General features: G+C 36.2%; 1 protein-coding gene across 1 annotated transcript in view; it reads left to right on the top strand.

Moving 5' to 3' along the window:
* LOC150076091 (cationic amino acid transporter 2-like) overlaps positions 1–19,080 on the top strand; it is a 153,669-nt gene that overhangs the window by 61,694 nt on the left and 72,895 nt on the right. Inside the window, exons 6-7 of the mRNA XM_090387257.1 lie at positions 10,098–10,237; positions 17,871–17,985. Coding sequence (XP_090243383.1) covers positions 10,098–10,237; positions 17,871–17,985 — 255 coding nt within the window. The remainder of the gene's footprint in view (positions 1–10,097; positions 10,238–17,870; positions 17,986–19,080) is intronic.

Raw genomic sequence — 19,080 nt, 5'->3', positions numbered from 1 at the left:
AATTAATCGAATTTTTTTTATTCGACATAATCGCATCAGGCTACAGAATTAAAGCAACATTTCCTCATTTTTTCTGGATCCATTATTGGAACTCGCCCCTTTGCTACTCTCTCTCATTCCATGATCACGTGGATAATTATTATGGATAATAATGATGCTCCATGATCACATGGAACATCATTATTTGTCACAAAATATTGCCATTTAAAATGTTTTTCAGTGCAGGAAAGCCGACCGGGCGAGCCAGGTGAGTAAAGTGCCTGCCTGGCAACCCAAAGGGTCACGGGTTCGAATCCCGCCTCGGGCTTGGATCAGAGTAAAATGCAAAATCTTTGGGAGGTGCATTATGGCCACAGAAGCCGATGTGCCAACAACTAACAAAAAAAAAAAAAAAAAAGTGCAGGAAATAGGTAGTAATGTGAAGGGGCCATATCTAGTGAACAGGATGGGTGTAGGAAAAATTCATAACCTAAATCATGAAATTTGAAATTTCAGGAGGAAGAATAATATTTGTCTGTACCCTTTTGATGAAAGTCAGCGATTATTATGCTTTCTTTGTCCCAAAAAGCTCATGCCGTCAGTTTTTTGGGACAAATATGCTGATGGTTCCTTTAATGCTACTCCCTGGTCATCAGGTGGTTGACAAACTTGTTTAAATCTTGGGCTGATTTTGTAAGAATTGTCTTGGCGGCAACAATTCATCACTTAAACTGTTGTTTCCATGAATATTTGAGTCTTGTGACTAAGAGCTTTGTTGTACAGGAAGAGGATCCCATTTGTTCTTTAACTGTTCATTAAATTTTAGTAGCAAGGAAGAAATGTTCATCTGGGCTCTTTTGAAGATAATCGATGATTATGACCCCCTTTTTTATCTCAAAAAAAATTTTTTTTTTTTTTTTTCGGAACCTGGTAGCTGATAGCACACTGAAATTTATATGGTGAGTAGATCATGATACCACTCCATGGATCATGGATTACAGTAATGAACCCAAATTTTGTCATTGGTCACCAGTTATTGACAAACTTATTTAAATCCTGCAGATTTTGAAGAATTATCTCTTCTTAATTCACCCTCTTCCTCATGTGATTGGCATTCAAATTTTTTGGTACCCATTTCACTGGAATTCTTTTAATGCTTAGTTCTTTGTGGACAATATGATAGATTTGCTTGTCAGTTATGTTTAGTGTTTTTTTTTTACTGTGTATTGTAACCAATCCGACAATATTTCAAATGAGTTCATGAATAGAATTGAACATTTTCTGTGATTAACAACATTAATGGATTAAATAGGTTCATATTTATTATCACTATAATCCCTTTTGAATTCAGTAACTTCATTCTTAATAGTAAAGTATGATGGGTTGATATTTCCATCTTGCTGATTTGTTTTCTAGGCCATCCTTAAAAAAAAAAAAAAGTAATTCATTACTGCTCCACTTTTTTTAATTTTGTGTAATTATTAGTTTCAGTCGATGTGACCATTTTTAATCTAAAAAAAACAAATAATAATTTTTAAGATGTTACACTAAAAATTGGGTTACATCTATACAATGTTTATAATTTGATAGTAGCTTATTTATTTTATTTTCAAATAATAAAATATATGATAGGCCAAAAATTTTGAAAATATCCCTCATTGTTAGACATGAGTCAAGTCAATAACATCTCCAATTATGGCCCAAAAAATGTAAATCTTTTTCATTCATATGTTGGATAAAGTCTAACACTGTTTCTGTCTTCACCCATAAAAACAAGTGATTTCTAGTGCTATGTCTGTTTTTAATTAATCTCTGATTCCAATTACTGAATAAATTATACATTGTAAAAATAGCTTTCAGATACAATTAGTTATTGTGTGATCATCATTTCCTAAGGAAAAACATATACTCTTATAAATTGTATGTCCTGTTTTTAATTAATTTCCATAAAAACATTATTTGTGACACCACTTTTTATCATAATCTTTAAAATCTGTTCTACTCTATGGATGTGTAATTTACTTCCATTCATTGTTTTCTTTGATGCTGTCCTATTTCATGTTAGATCTTTAATCCTATCCAGAATAAGCTCTCTTATTTGTAATTCTTGCTTGACGCAATCAATGTACCTTCTTCTTGGTCTGCATCTTGCCCTATTACCATTCATTTTAGCTTGAAATATTTGTTTTAGCTAATCACCCTTTTCCCACAATTTCTCCATGCCCATACCGCTTTGTTTACTTTATGGTTACTTTTTTACACCAAGATTTTTTTGATTTGTAATATGGTTGCAACATTGCATCTATTAATTTTCTTAAAACTGTCATTTCTGAAAATTCTAATTATTGATCATTCCCTTTTCTTATTCAGCTCTCAACTGTACAAGTTAAGAGTCTTAAGAACTGTGTTATAAATCAGCTATTTTAGTCTCTTAGATAATTTGTTGTTTGCCCCAAATAAATTTGCTGGAATCCTAATGTTTACTTTACTTAGTTTTTATTTATTTCCATATCAGAGGCAGTTCCTAGATACCCCAAATTACTAACTTGTTTTGATTTTAGCTTATTTGGTCTTCCATTTCTCATATTCCAACTTCGTAATTTATTTTTGTCTAACTTTTGTGTAAAATCATCTGCAAGCTTTATCTAATTTATTCAGAGATTTTGAAGATGTTGCAAGCTAGTATTTTAAAGCAAAATACCATCTGCATATACTATTGGCCCAATTTTTGCTTTCACCATTCTAAACTTCAAGATTTTTTTGATTTGTAATATGGTTGCAACATTGCATCTATTAATTTTCTTAAAACTGTCATTTCTGAAAATTCTAATTATTGATCATTCCCTTTTCTTATTCAGCTCTCAACTGTACAAGTTAAGAGTCTTAAGAACTGTGTTATAAATCAGCTATTTTAGTCTCTTAGATAATTTGTTGTTTGCCCCAAATAAATTTGCTGGAATCCTAATGTTTACTTTACTTAGTTTTTATTTATTTCCATATCAGAGGCAGTTCCTAGATACCCCAAATTACTAACTTGTTTTGATTTTAGCTTATTTGGTCTTCCATTTCTCATATTCCAACTTCGTAATTTATTTTTGTCTAACTTTTGTGTAAAATCATCTGCAAGCTTTATCTAATTTATTCAGAGATTTTGAAGATGTTGCAAGCTAGTATTTTAAAGCAAAATACCATCTGCATATACTATTGGCCCAATTTTTGCTTTCACCATTCTAAACTTCAGCCTCTGGAAAATGTAATGACACTACTTTCCCTCCAGCTTCAGCATTTTATATCTTATTTCATCTACACTTGTTGCCTTTCTATATGTGATATTTTCCATGGCCTTTTCTTCAATAATACAGATAGTATCCAAAATTTCTTTCATTTTAATCTTTTCAATCCATAATTTAGCAAATCATCAAAATATTTACCCCATATTTCTAAAATATCTTTTTTTGTTGTTTTTCTTTGCCATTACTATTTTTGATTGCCTCACTTATGATTTTAGTTCATACTGGCAAATGATACAAGGAAGTAAGCTTATACAGCATCAACCAAAAAAAGGGGGGAAAAAACTAACAATGCTACTCACACCTTATCTGTCCATCCATCTAATAATACATTTAATTCTTAAATTTATTCAAACTACCCACTTCCACCACACCAGATTGTAGTTTGTTCCAACAGTCAGCTACTGTTTCTGGTTGAAAGCAGATTTTTGTGCATTTGTCCTGCAGATATCCTTTTTTAATTTGAGTGTCTTGTGTGCATTTTCTGAGAAAGGGTTAGATTACCATCATTAAGTTCACTCAATCCATTTAAGGCCTTACTTTAGTCAAGTCTCTGTGCAAGTGCTTAGTTTCCAAGTGCAGCAATTTATGGAACCAAAGTCTTTTGTGGTAAGGGTACTTTGTGTTCTTGACTAATTTGGTTGCCCTTCTCTGCACCTCTTCCAAGAGATCCATGCCTTTCTTAAAATGAGGCTTCCAGACCTGTATGCAGTTCTCAAGATGTGGCCTAACTATTGCCTTATACTAGGGGATATCAAAAAGTTCATACCCTGACCTAGATAAAACATCAGTAGGAAGATGCTGTTTTTAATATAAGTTGTCTACATATTCAATAACTAACATGTGAAATTTCATTCCCGTAGGTGATCGTACACCAGAGGTGGAACCCGGAATCTGAGGAAGAATGCTATGGTTGAAAATGTGGAGTATCGAATAGTGATTAAGTTCCTGCATTTGAAGGGCAAGAAAGCTCATGAAATTGACGAAGAAATGAAAGCTGTGTATGGTAAAATTGCCCATCCTATGACACTGTAAGAAAGTGGAAACAGGAGTTCCAGTGTGGTTGTACAAATGTCTTTGACAAGCCAAGAGAAGGAAGGCCATTAACATCCACAAACAGTGAGATGGTTGCAAAGGTTGAGTAGCTGGTGCTGAATGACAGACATGTGACAATTTATTTCATCGCAGATGCAATGGGAATTAGTTATGGATCTGCCCACAGCATTTTACATGACCATCTGCACATGTCTAAGGTCTCCCACACGGTGGGTTCCAAGATTGCTGACACTTTTGCAGAAGCAACGTCGAATGCAACGTTCTTGAAAACTGTTGGATCTGTGTAATGCAGATGTTGAGAACTTTTTTTGATCGGTTTATGACAAATGCTACGTGTATCAGTATGATCTGGAGGCTAAAGACATGTCAAAGCATTGTGTGTACACCGCTTTCATTCATCTCAGGAAGTCATCAATGAAGTGGAATCGTGGTTTCAGGCAAAAAGTGTGGACTTCTATGATCAAGGCATTAAACAACTGATCCATAGATGGGAAAAATGTGTTACTATACATGGAGAGTACATATAAAAGGATTAAAGTTCCTCTGAAGTTTCACCTTTCTAGGTAAGGGTACGAACGTTTTGATACCCCCTCGTGCAATGGGATAATCACCTCTTTGTTCCTGCTGGCAGAATTCCTGGATATCACTGTTTTTCCTCCTGTTCTGAGATTTTTAACTATAGCCAAAATAGTTTCCAACCTTCTGATACTCTTTCATCATATCTTTCCCAAAATCTTTTCAAAACTTTTTTAAACTTTCTCCCATTTCTCAGCTCTCTTGCACTTTTCTTTATGTCCCAATAAGGATTTATTAATTTTATTTTTTATATTTCTTATGTTCTTATTTTCTTTCTTTTCTGAAATTGTTTCTTTATCTTCTTGGGGCCAAGATGGCATTCTAAATTTCCTGCTTTTACAACCTTCGTCCTGCATGCCTCTCTTGCAACCTTCACCAAAGTTTTCTTTTTGTCTGTTTTAATGCTTTTTTTATACTTATTTTTGGCATTAAATTATCATTTTAATTTGCCAATACAAGATAATCAATTCCAATCTCAAAATCCTCTATCCTCCATGTAAACATGTATTTATAATGAAATACTGTTTTATTAAGATTCTATGGCTTGCACAAAATTCTATTACTTCCATTACTATTAGGTTTACTGTTCTTTCCAAATTTTCTAAAAATCTTTGCAAATCTAAGTGTAATTTTCCTCCCTGCTATTTAAATATACTGCCGATATTCTATCTTTGTCATTAGTTTCTACTGCTATTTCTGAGATACTAGGCAACTTTTTTTTTTTTTTTTTTTTGATTCTTCAATTGAGCTATATTGACAGATGAATTTCATCACTGAACTTTGCACCTTACGTTTTGCTTGCATAACTCTACTAGATAAATGCTTCCCAGCCAATTAAACTTTCTTCCAAAGTAGTCTGAAAGCTACACTTCCCTGAACTCTTTATTTCCAGAATGAATTAAATTATATATATTGTTTAATTCACCTGTATTCATCCAGTTGGTTTTTGTGATACTTGCTATTCTGATATATCAGCCTGATCCTTCTACTAAGTTCAGTTCTTTTCTGTTAATGGTTGTTCATAGCATATATTTAGCACTGTATCCTGGTTCTCTGAGAAGCATGGTGGAGACTGTTGACCTGGGTGATGTCCCAGCTGGTATGAGTGTGGATTGCTTTGTTCTGCTATGGTGATAAAATTTTTACTTACAATTTATTTATCTGGTTTGGTTGGCATAGTACAATATTGAAAGTCCATCCTCATTTGTTTAGTAGCCATATAACTGGTTCCCTACTAACAGATTATACTGTAATGTAGCGAAGATTAGACATTGGGTCTGGACTTTGACATTGAACCCAGCTGGTTTTAACACATAATTTATCTAATTTGGTTAGCTTATTTCTATATTGGCATAGACATTTTTAGTTGTTTCTAAAAGAGCATAAGTCCAAGCACTGTCACTGGAGAGATCAGTATCTCCATATGATTGACTGCAAAAGTTAACACAGAATAGTATTACATTTAGACCTTTTTAAATTTATGAAGTAATATTATTCATATGGAGATGCAAAAACAGAAAAAAAAAAAAAAAAACTATATTGAAAGAAAGAGGCTTTTCCTATAGTGGCTTCTTGCTTTCTGCTTCCTAAGTATTTAAAGAGTAACCTACAAGTGCACATACAGGGTGATTTACTACCAGTGCGACAAACTTGCAGGAGGTGTAGGGGGCACAAAGATGAACCGGAATCACATAGCATTGCAGGGTCCGAAATGCCTTCATCATGCAGTAGACGACGTTGAATGGGAGGTCACGTGAACAGTGATCCCGCTGGAAGTCAGCATTTGCGAACCGGTTCCCGAGGCAGTAAGATGGACGAGTATTCAAACGTTGAACTGGCTGACATGCACCTCTCGTATGGAGCTGCGGACTGTAACGGGCGCTCCGTTCTGCGCTTGTACCAGGAACGTTTCCCGCACAGGTGTGCTCGTCATCATATGATTTTCGCACTTGTGCACAGAAGGTTATGTGAGACTGGTTGTTTCACAAGAGGTACCATGAATCGAGAGCGAATGACGAGGATGCCAGACAATGAGGAGAATGTCCTACGTCTTGCAGAAGGCAGTACGAGTACTCGAGCAATAGGCCAACGATTGGGTATTTCCCAATCCACTGTATGGAGGATACTGTCAACAAACCAAATGAGTTCATACCATCTGCAACGCGTCCAATCATTGGAGCCTGCAGATTATCCCCTCTGGAGGACTTTTGCTACTTGGTTTCTTCAACAGAAACGGTTCGCAAATGCTGACTTCCAGCGGGATCGCTGTTCACGCGACCTCCCGTTCAACGTCCTCTACCGCATGACGAAGGCATTTCGGACCCTGCAATGCTATGTGATTCCGGTTCGTCTTTGTGCCCCCTACACCTCCTGCAAGTTTGTCGCACTGGTAGTGAATCACCCTGTATACATTAAACCCATATGCTCATGTTCCTTATGGTAGGGGTGTAGAAATGAAAGATTTCTATGTTGTAATTTTTGACATGATGATGATATGGACTATAGCCAATTTTGGAATGTATCCAGTATGAGTGATGAGAGGTCGATGATAACAGGTCCATACTACAGTGCAGTAGATAGTCTGTAACTGGGAAGGATGATAAAGCTGATTGATGGTAGGAGCTATAAAAATTTCACAATTTGAACCTTATTTGATCCTCAGTGCTACCTTTCAGTGAATGTAGCAGATAAATTCTTGATATGTTGCCATGTAAAAGCAAGTTCAGTACAATATATATTTCACTCTGTAGTAATGGATGAGACGCAGCATACAGTTGTTGATAAGGCTGTACTTCCAACATCAGGAAAATTCCAAAAGTCATTACTGGAATTATAATTTTTTACCACTAAGACTGCTGGATTTGAAAATTTAATTAGTAAATTACAAATAATATGTATTATGCTCACACTGCAAGTTAAAATGCACATTCCCGTTAACTGGAGTAGTGCTATTTTTTTTATATTCATTTCTGCATATTAGCTCAGGTATCCACTTTTGTAAATTAACTTAATACATTCCTGCTGCTCTATTGTTTATTTATGTTCTGTAGTGATATTTATTCTGCAGCAATTTAATCCAATAAAATCTCCATCGTGAAAGGTATAATACAAGGTGCCTTCTCTCATACCTTTTCAACGTCTTCTTTGGAAATATAACCAAAGAAGGAAGAGAGTATCTCCCTGGAATAATGAACAATGGAACCAACATAAATTACATGAAATATGCAGATGACATAGTAGTTGTGGCAGATGACTTGACCAACCTGGAAAAGCTCTAAATAGCCTCAATGTGCATGTGAACTTCAACAAGACCAAGATCATGAAAATAAGTAGAAATTAGGAAAATATCCATATAATGATCAGTAATCAAACAACAGAACAAGTACACAGCTTCACTAACCTAGGAACTTTAAGAACAGAAAACATCAGCTATATGAAGTGGGCTAAAGGCAGAATTATTGCCTTCAGAATTGTTGCTGTGGCCAACTCCTTTGCTTATGAACTCTAGGAAGCTTTCTAAAATCTGGAAGAATAGCAGATAATCATAGAACTGAAACTAAGTCTACGGCTCAGTTGTATTCCTTCTGCATTTTATGAGAGTCGATCAACCTTGGGGCCAACAATAAGTATTATTTATAAAAACTGGTAACTTCAAACTTAATGAGTAGAGAGTTCACCTTCTCACTGAACCACAGTTTGCCTGCCACTGACCTATGTGATTGTATTGGATATTTAATACCTAATGTTTAGTAGCTTATAGCATGAATGCCTCTGAATATTGACGTTGGTTTTCTTTTTACATATAATATCAGTGTGTAGATACACCATAGACAACTCTTAAGAAACTACAAAGTAGTTGTTGTAGGCATCATTTGCTCTTTCTCATATTGTGCTCTGCCTTCACGACGAGTTGCCATGATATTGCACTACCTCGAATAAGTAACGCTTCACTAATAGAGAAGACTATTGTTACTTATTCTCAATGAGTACCACCACCCAGACATGTTTCAAGTCTGGGTGGTGGTACTCACTGAGAATAAGTAACAATAGTCTTCTCTATTAGTGAAGCGTTACTTATTCGAGGTAGTGCAATATCATGGCAACTCGTCGTGAAGGCAGAGCACAATATGAGAAAGAGAAAATGATGCCTACAACAACTACTTTGTAGTTTCTGCATATTAGATCACAATCTGCATATTAGAAGATAATCACAACTGCATATTAGTTGTGATTATCTTCACAATTGGGTCATCATGTCTGCAATACCAGGGTACCTGACCACCCACTGATGATAGGCCAATAGCCAATTATATAGATATTAAACTCTTAATGTATTATGCCTTGTGCATTTAGTTATTTTAAATATTGTCATATACACCTTTTGGCATCTCTCATATTGTGTGATTATCTTCACAACTGGGTCGTCATGTCTGCAATACCAGGGTACCTGCCCACCCACTGATGATAGGCCAATAGCCTTGAAACATGTCTGGGTGGTGGTACTCACTGAGCATAAGTAACAATAGTCTTCTCTATTAGTGAAGCGTTACTTATTCGAGGTAGTGCAATATCATGGCAACTCGTCGTGAATGCAGAGCACAATATGAGAAAGAGCAAGTGATGTCTACAACAACTACTTTGTAGTTTCTTAAGTTGTCTATTGTTGTTTTCTCAAGTTGTCTATGGTGTATCTACACACCAATATTATATAGATATTAAACTCTTAATGTATTATGCATTATGCATGTATTAATGTATTATGCCTTGTGCATTTAGTTATTTTAAATATTTTCTTTTTACATAATAACCAATTCTATTAGAATCTAAATATAAAGTATCCAATTCACAGTTGCAGTTTTTATTTTCAAAATAAAATATTTTGTAACTATAGTAATTTCATAGACTGATTTCCATGCCCAAATTTGAGACTCAGCCTGAGCAGAAAATATCCCGAGTCAGGATCTTGGCAATATCATTTCAAACATTATTAAAGTATTATTGATGACATTTCAATGTCATTGAAACTTACTATATTTTAGTGATTAATGCTTGAAGTGAAAGTGCATAGTAAGGCTATTGCAATATATATTTAATGGAATTTGATAATTTATAAATAGTGGGGCATATTTGATATATTATTTTATTTCTTGTAATAGTTGGTAATTTGAGAAATAAGTTTCTTTCCAAATTTTTCAGTAATGCTTGTCATTGGAGTCAAGGAATCGTCTCGTTTCAACAATGTTTTTACCATATTGAATTTACTTGTTGTAATTTATGCAATCATAGTTGGTTCTTTCAAGGCTGATATCCATAACTGGGAGTTGGAACCAAATGAGGTAATTAATTTTTATGTAATTAGTAAAATTTTTTGAAAAGCTTAAATTTTTTTAAAAATTCATCACCAAAAAATACTAGACTTATATAAATGTTTTGCAACTTCAATTTCTGGGCTCTTTCTTATGTTTAGGAGATTTATCTGCATTATTTTGTCATATTTATGATAAAATGTTTGAATTGGATGTTAAAATTGGACTAAATATTACCTCTTTATTTTTTGATTTCTAAATTTAAAATTTTGCTTTTTCAGCTGTTCCTTTTTTCTAATCAGGGAATTTTTTTTTTTATTTTGAAATCATAAATTCAATATGGCAGTATTTAGCCAAATTTTAGGAAATTTATTGATGAAAAATTGTTAGTAATGGCAAATGATGAAAGAAAAAAAATCTTATATAGTCTTATAAGATTTTACATCTTATTTTGACTGATGTAAAAAATCTTACATAAAAACTACCTAATAATTTGTCTAATCCTTCCTTAAATTTATTCAAACTACTCACTTCTGTAATGCCAGGTAGAAGTTTGTTCCAACAATTTTAATTTAAAAATCATAAATCAAAATAGTAATGTTAGCCCAAATTTTAGGGAATTGCCTACTTCCACAACACCAGGTGGAAATCTGTTCCAACAATCAGTTCCCGTCTGCATGAAAGCAAATTTTCATGCATTTATCATGCAACCATCCCTTCTTGTGTTGTTCAAGAAAGAGTAAGGAAGCCTTCTGCATTTTAGTGTACACAATCCATTTAAAGTCTTAAACACTTCAATCAGGTCTCCTTGCATGTGCTTAGTTTCTAGACACTGTAATTTGCAGAACTGTAGTCTCTTTTTGATGAGAGGATCCTTTTTTTCTCCCCCTGATTTAACCTTGTTGCTCCTTTCTGCACTCACCCCAATGGATCCACATCCTTTCTAAAATGACACTTCCAGACTTGTACACAGTACTCAAGATGTGGCCAAACTGTTGCTTTATTCAAATGGACAATAAATGCATGCATTTCCAGAATATTCTAACAGAATTTGGGTATCAGCTCTATATGTTTATCAGATAAGTTGTTATATGTTCTTAATGTTTATAGTACTTTTATTATCACCTGTTCTTGGACTCTTACCTTGTGCTCAATAATGAGACTTATTGCATTCACTTCCTTCCCCAAAGTGAGCCACTATATACTTGTTTTCTGTACTATGCAGTGGTGCATAGCTTTTCAGGATCAATTGTGCTAAAGTATTAAATTTCTATTATACTTGCAGGAAAAATTTTCTAAGGCTGTTCCACCTGGTTAGGATGCTATACAGTGGTGGTCCTACGACTGTGGAAAGTCTGGAATAACCTTGTCTTGTGATCCATTTATCAAAATTTAGTACATCTGTCTTCCTATGAGCAGTGGAGCAAGGGTGTACAAGTTTTTGGTGACTCGTTATTTCCATGGAACAACATCGAGATTGCAGAACAGAATGGCTTTCATGATGGTGAATGGGTGCCTATCACTCTGTTAAGTTTATATTAAGGTCAATAGTGTGAATGATGCATTCTGGACTAGTGTGATTGATTTTATGTAAATTGGTAATGCTTAGCCAAATTTTATTCCAATTCTAAATTGTAATTTTAAATACAATATAGTATTTAGAATTCCCTGTATTTGGAATTCCAAAATTTTGAAGGACCCAAAATCTGTAAGGTCTTGGTAAAATCCAAAAATAATGTGATACCATGAAATGCTGTGGCAAACTTACTTTCCCACTATGTACTCATTGGAGAGAATCACTTTGTTGTCATACACCCAATTCTCCACCACTTTTACGTGTTGGAGTTTTTGTTTTTGCTGTTTACAAAATTTTTTGTTGTTCAACAGCCCAAGGATACCCTCTTATGTCATTGGTAAGTAGAAATTGCCACATGGCACAACAACAATTTGATTATATTGCCCAGCAGCATGCATGCCCAACTTTCTTAAATAAAACAGCTCTGATTGAAATTAGAAAGTCACGTGCCACATGTAAACTTTCAAACAATGACCCAAGGAAGTAAATACTCTACATAGAGCAACAAAAGTCCAACGATAGGTATCCTCTTATGCTACTGGTAAAAATTTGAGTGTTTAGTGTGTACTATCGCTTTGCCACTGCTGACAACATGGTGGGCAGAAAAAGATTTGCATGAAACACAGCTATAATACAAATAGAAGGACATGCTCTGATGCCAGTTACAAAGCACTCAAGGCATTTTGACGTAAAGCTGTTCAGGTTGAAATTAGAACTAGTGTATTGCTTGGAAATTTTTTTCACAACCCCCCCCCCCCCATATTATGAACAAAAGTAACCAATGGCACAAAAAATGAGGTATTTTTTTGTGTCGTTGGTTAAAGTTTGACATATATCACTTTACTATTACTGATGAATGTGGTAGGCTGGAAAAATTTCCATTAAAAACCCTTGATAGCAGTGCAAAGCACTCACTAGTTTCATATATAAAACAACTATTAAAAATATCTCTGTATTATGTGAAAAATTTATTAGTACCAGTAGTGGAAAATGATGCAATAAAGCAAACTTATACAGCATGATCATCAGGTGCAGTCTGTCAAAGGTTTGCAGTTATGATTCACCAAAGCTTTCTGTCTTAGGCAAGTCTCTTCAGTTCAAAATACACCAAAAGGACAGAATTCATGGGATACCTGATTCCTAGGCAATGCAACAATGTCACCATTCTCGCTAATGGAACCCACTACTTGGCAGGTATATAGGTACACTGCATCACTGCATTCACGTAGACAATAATTTGATGTCAGTATGGATAAACATTGTGAGTTAACTGACTTTGAAAGAGGGATGACAGTGGGTGTGAGAGACGGAGGTGGTACAGAAATTCAACAATATCAAGAGTGTATCGGGAATACTCTATTTCCGGAATAACATCTCATCGTGGACAGCACTGTGGGCGGAGAAAGGTGGAGAATGAACGTGGCCATCGATGTCTGTCTCGCATTGTTTCAACCAACCGTAGAGCAACAGTGGCACAAATCACTGCCAACTTCAACGAGGGAAGTGCCAGAAATGTCTCCACCAAGCGATCATTAGCCGCAATATGTTATGGGAGCTGCCAACCCACCAGAGTCCCATTGCTAACACCACAATACAGGACTCTACGCCTCAACTGGATGAAAGAACATCGGCACGGGACCTTAGATGATTGGACATGGGTCTCCTAGTCCAATGAGTCCCGTTTCCAGTTATTTCGAGTGGATGGGAGGGTGCATATCTGGCTGAAACTGCACAAAGCTATACACCCATCATATCAACAAGGAACTGTTCAGGCAGGTGGACTGTCTGTAATGGTCTGGGGCACATTCAGCTGGCACATTTTGAGACCTCTGGTACATCTAGATTCATCTCTGAGCAGTCCACTCTTCCTGCAGGACATTGAGTCTCCCCACAGAGCCGTGGTGACTAGAACATGGTTCGAAGAGCATTCCGAAGATTTTACCACCATGGAATGGCCTCCCCATTCATTGGACATGAACCCTGTGTAGTATCTTTGGGATGATGTGGAAAGGTCCGTTTGAGCTTTGGATCCTCCACCCAGGAATGTGATGGAAGTATGGACAGCAGTGCAGCAAGCATGAATGGAAATACCTGTAGAATGCTTTCGTGAACTAGTGGACTCAATGCCTTGCCATGTGACTGCTCTTATCTGGGCAAAAGGTGGGTCTACCCATTACTAGGTAAGTATCCCATGATTTCTGTCCACTCAGTGTATTTATTCCTGTTGGCCCATTTCTTTAAGTCATCTAACCATTCTCTTCTTGGCCATCCTTGTCATTTCTCTCTGTCTCCATCTCTCTAATGCTGTAACCAGTCTATTTCTAGAGGGCCCTCTTATAATATGTCCAGTATACATCCACTTCGTTTTCATCACTTCGTTCAATAAGCTATAGTCATTTCCCATTCTTCTCCAAACTTCTTCATTCCGAATCTTATTGGTCTATTTAATTTTCAGCATTTTGAATAGAAAGACTGACCAAACATAGCATCTCTACATCTTTAACTTTATTTCCCTATTCACATTCCTTCTCATCAGGTCTTTGTGTTTCTGGAAAGCTGCCTTTGTCATTCCAATTCTTGAATGAATCTGTGTTGCTCCTTCCATCTACTGTTGTCAAACTTCCAAGGTATCTAAATTCTCTCACTTGTTCTTATAATCTTCCATTTATTATAATTTTACATTCTAAATTTTTGTTTTCACTGAATATCATTATTTGCGTTTTGCTCACATTTCATCTCATGCCATACCCTTCTCCCATTGTGTGAATGTTGTTAAGTTCTCTCTTTAATTGTGATTTACTTCCAGTAATTATAATGGTGCCATCCACATATCTAATTGTATTGAAATTAGTTCTGCATATTCTTATACCTTTTTAATGTCTTCTAAAGATTGAGAAAATAATTATTCACTATGTAAGTTGAGGGAGTATGACCACAAACAGTCTTTCTTACGTTGCACGTAACCTCAAGCTACTGTAATTTTGTTATTTATTCTGAAAGCTGCCTTTTGTTCTTGGTATAGGTTCTTATAATTCTTACAAGGAGTGTTCAATAAATTATCTACCTAAGGTACAAAGCATTTTAGGACTAAAAGCCTCAGGTTGCAAGGAAGTTAACTGATGCACAAGTCAGTGTAAATACATAATTTCTGTATGCAGCCAACCACTAAGTAGTTAAGAATTGGCATCATTTAAAAATAATAATAATAATAAAATTAAAAAAAAAAAAAGATTTTTGCCTCTATCTCATTTCCTTCATAAATAGGTAGATAATTTGTTGAATTATCTACCTATTTTGAGGTTTTTGAAAGGATCCAAAGATGGGCAACTCGCATGGTGAGATCAGCAAAAGGGCAACTGTATGAGGAAAGACTGATTATATGGGCTACAGAGCTTTTTTTTTTTTTTTTATGAGAACCCCAAACACGAGAGGTATTAGAACCTATAGTACTTAGTACCGTGCTTGGGTTGGAGATTGAGAAGACGAAAGAAGATATTTGTTGACATTGGACTTGAACTTCTGTAGATTGTAATTTTCAGGAAATACGTATGAAGGAAGGTTGTTCCAGAAAACGGCAGTTGAATGAATAAATGAGGAAGATGAAAAGTTGGTTCTGTGGGTTTGAAGTTGGACAGTAAATGGATGTTGGCTGGTGGCGGCACGTGTTCAGACTGTTTTGAAAGAGAGAGCGGGAATTATAGAAGCCAATTCAGAAGAACAGTGCCCATGGAAGTATCTGTAGAAGAGGCATGCAGCAGAAACAGTGCGTCTATGAGACAGCGAGTGGAGAGACTCTGTTAGAGATGAATCATTAATTAACCTAACTGCCCTCTTCTGAATGGAATCAAGAAGCCTGAGAGAGGTTTTGGGGGCACCACCCCAGATGTGGGAACAATATTCTATGGCAGGGCGGATTTGCGATTTATACAGAGTGAGCAGCTGTTTGGGAGAAAAGTAACGCCGAGAGTGAAAGAGAAAACCAAGTTTTTTAGATGCAGAGGAAGCAATATTTGTAATGTGCTTGTGCCAAGAGAGATTAGAAGTCAGGGTAATCCCCAAAAGAGATATATCATTTTGCCTAGAAATCGGAGTGTCACTAAAGATAAGCATAGGAACAGAAGAATCCTTTTTGCGAGATATAAGACAAGATTGAGTTTTAGAAGGGTTGAAATCAACTAAGTTGTCTTTGCCCCACTGGAGAATTACCTGAAGATCGGCATTTAAGGAATTGGCAGCAGATTTTCGAGAACTTGAAGCTGATTGAGCTGGACAAGGTTTCTCAAAATGGAAAGTTGAATGCAATGTGCTATCATCGGCAAAACTATGGATAGGATTTCCAGTCGATGGAAGAAGGTCATTGATATACAAGAGGAAAAGAGTGGGGGAAAGAACTGAACCTTGGGGGACACCGGCATTAGTGGAGAAGTTAGAAGACAGAGAGCCATCTACCATCACCCTCAGTGAGCGATCAGAGAGAAAACTGGATAACCAATTACTAAAAACAGTTGGCAAACCATAAGATGGAAGCTTGTTTAGAAGACCTTTATGCCAAACACGATCAAAAGCCTTTGAGATGTCAAGAGCAACTACTTGTGTTTCACCGAACCTTTCCATTGAATTAGTCCATAAATGGGTAACATAAGCCAGAATATCACCAGTGGATCGACACTGACGGAATCCATACTGGCGATCGTTGATCAGACGGAAGGTTTCTAGGTAGTTTAAGAGTTGGCGGTTAATTGATTTCTCCATTACTTTAGAAAAGGTAGAAGTAATTGCAATGGGACGATAATTGGATGGGAGGGATTTGTCACCCTTTTTAGGAACTGGCTGGATATGAGCAAATTTCCAAGCAGAAGGAAAAATACCTTTGGAATAAGAAAGTGAAAAAAGGCGGCAAAGAAAAGGAGTAAGTTCAGGAGCACAGGTTTTGAGAACAAGTGGAGAAATACCATCAGGACCTGGAGCTTTCTTAGCATCAAGATTGATCAAAATCCTTCTGATATCCTTTTGACGGAAGACCACAGGAGGCATTGAATGGAGCGTGTTAGGAATGGTGGGAGGTGTTTTACCAAGATCATTAATACATGAGCTCAAAGAAAAATGGGATGCTAGCAGGTCAGCTTTATCCTTGGCTGAAGTGACAACAGAACCATCTGGTTTGGACAGAGGTGGGAGCAGAGATGGGCAAAAGTTGCGGCCAATAGCTTTGGCAAGAGACCAGAATGCTCGGCTACCATTAGGGCAAGAAGCAAGTTTTCTACTCTTAGCCTGTTCAAACTCTAGTTTGGACTGATTAATAACTGCTTTACAATTGTTGCGAGCTTTGGTGTAGGTAGAAAATGAAACTGAAGAATTAGAAACAAGCCAATTACGATATGCAACGTTCTTCTCTTGGACAGCCTTAGCACATTTATTGGAAAACCAAGGTTTAGATAAAGGACGAGATTTTAAAGTGGAGTGTGGGATAAAGGATTCCATTCCTGCAAGAATAATTTCACTGACACGATCTGAGCAAACGTTGACATCAGAAGTTTTGAAACAGTAATCAGACCAAGGAAAAGAAGAAAAGAAGTCTCGCTTGGCAACCAGATACAAAGTGGGGACCTGATTGAGGTTTATCAGGCTCTAAGAGTAGTTAGTAAGATGAATGAAGGTGGAATTTTCACTGTTATAAAAAATTCCAAAGTAGGGGCCTTAAATTCAAATTAAGAGGTTTAGACTAGATTATGGGAAGTTTTCTTTTAACCAGTGAGTCATTGATTACTGGAACAAGTTGCCTCCACAGGTTGTTGAGGCTGACAGTTTGAAGAAATTTAAAGGTCAGTTGAATAGCTACCTTCACGAGGAGGGAGATGCATAATTTGTTGTTTCTTATCCTCTTCCCCCCCCCCCCTCCAGTGTATCAAAAGCCAGTGGCTTCCTTGCACTATTTGGCTAATATTAAAAAAAAAATTTTTTTATTTGTTATATATGATCAGTATTATTATATGAACTAAAAAATTTAAATTGTTAAAAGGAAATTGATTGCAATTAATTGAAGCTTCTGACTTATTTTTATGTTAAACTATTCTTTCATCTATTTAGGTTCCACCTAACAATGGAACAGGTGGATTTTTTCCTTATGGTTTTTCTGGAATGATGGAAGGTGCTGCTACCTGTTTTTATGGATTTGTTGGTTTTGATGTCATAGCAACAACAGGTAATGTGTAAGGCCACAAGATTTTGTTAAATAGCATGCTCAGTGTGTGTCTTCAATATGCTCTCAGAACTACTTCTGCAAATATTGAAATATAAGCCAAAATTTAATATTTTAATCTTTTATATCTATATGTCCTTTACTTTTGTAGATGATACAAAGGTTGGCAGGGTGGTTAACAACAGTAATCAGAGTGAGTTACTGCAACAAGGTCTAGGAAAATTGGGTCAGTGGGCTGAGAAATGGCAGTTAAAGTTTAACATTGATATTAAACTTCGACTGCCATATTAACTGCATATGGGTAGCAGTAATCTTAGGTTAATGTACCATGTGGTATTACACTCAGTGTATAGTGGAAAATGAAAAACACCTGGGAAGTAACTGTGCAGTCAGAATTGAAATTCTCTGATTAGTGCAGACATGCTACCAGAACAGTTCATGGGATTTTGTCATTGATATACAGGAAATTTGCTAGCAGGGATAAAGAGGTGATTATCCTCTTGTACAAGGCCATGGTTAGGCTGCATCTTGAGTACTGTATAAAGGGCTGAAGGCCTAACTTTAGTAGGCAGGACGTTGAATTGCCTGAATGGGTGCAGAGAAGGGCAACCAGATTGATGGGTACCAAAAGGATGCTCTTACCTAGAAAGTGGGTAGTAGTCGTAGTGGCATGTGATGCAAGAAAGCAAGTGTATGACCTTATGCAGCATTGGCCAAAAAAAAATTACAAAACAATTCTGTCTAAATTTTTGTCGAGTTCCTCCTTAAATTCATTTAACCTCTCAACTTTCATGACAGATGGAAGTTTGTTCCAAAAATTAACCACCTGCTGGTTAAAGGCAAATTTCCGCACATCTATTCTACTTCTGTCCTTCCTCAATTTGAATTTATGCCCCCTTAGGTTTGTAATCTGAACAAGTGGAAGAATCCCATCAGAATTCAGCATGCTCAACCCATTCAAGACCTTATACAACTCAATCAGATCATCTTGCAGGTGCCTAGTCTCCAGCCGCTGCAATTTGCAGAACTTAAACCTCTCTTGGTAAGAGGATCCCTTCATTCCCCTCACCAATCTTGTTGCCCTTCTGTGTACATGCT

Source organism: Mastigoproctus giganteus, chromosome 13, assembly GCF_048544385.1.
Source record: "Mastigoproctus giganteus isolate SK-2022 chromosome 13, ASM4854438v1, whole genome shotgun sequence".
In the NCBI taxonomy this organism is placed as follows: domain Eukaryota; kingdom Metazoa; phylum Arthropoda; class Arachnida; order Uropygi; family Thelyphonidae; genus Mastigoproctus; species Mastigoproctus giganteus.
This window is presented reverse-complemented; position numbering and strand designations above follow the sequence as displayed.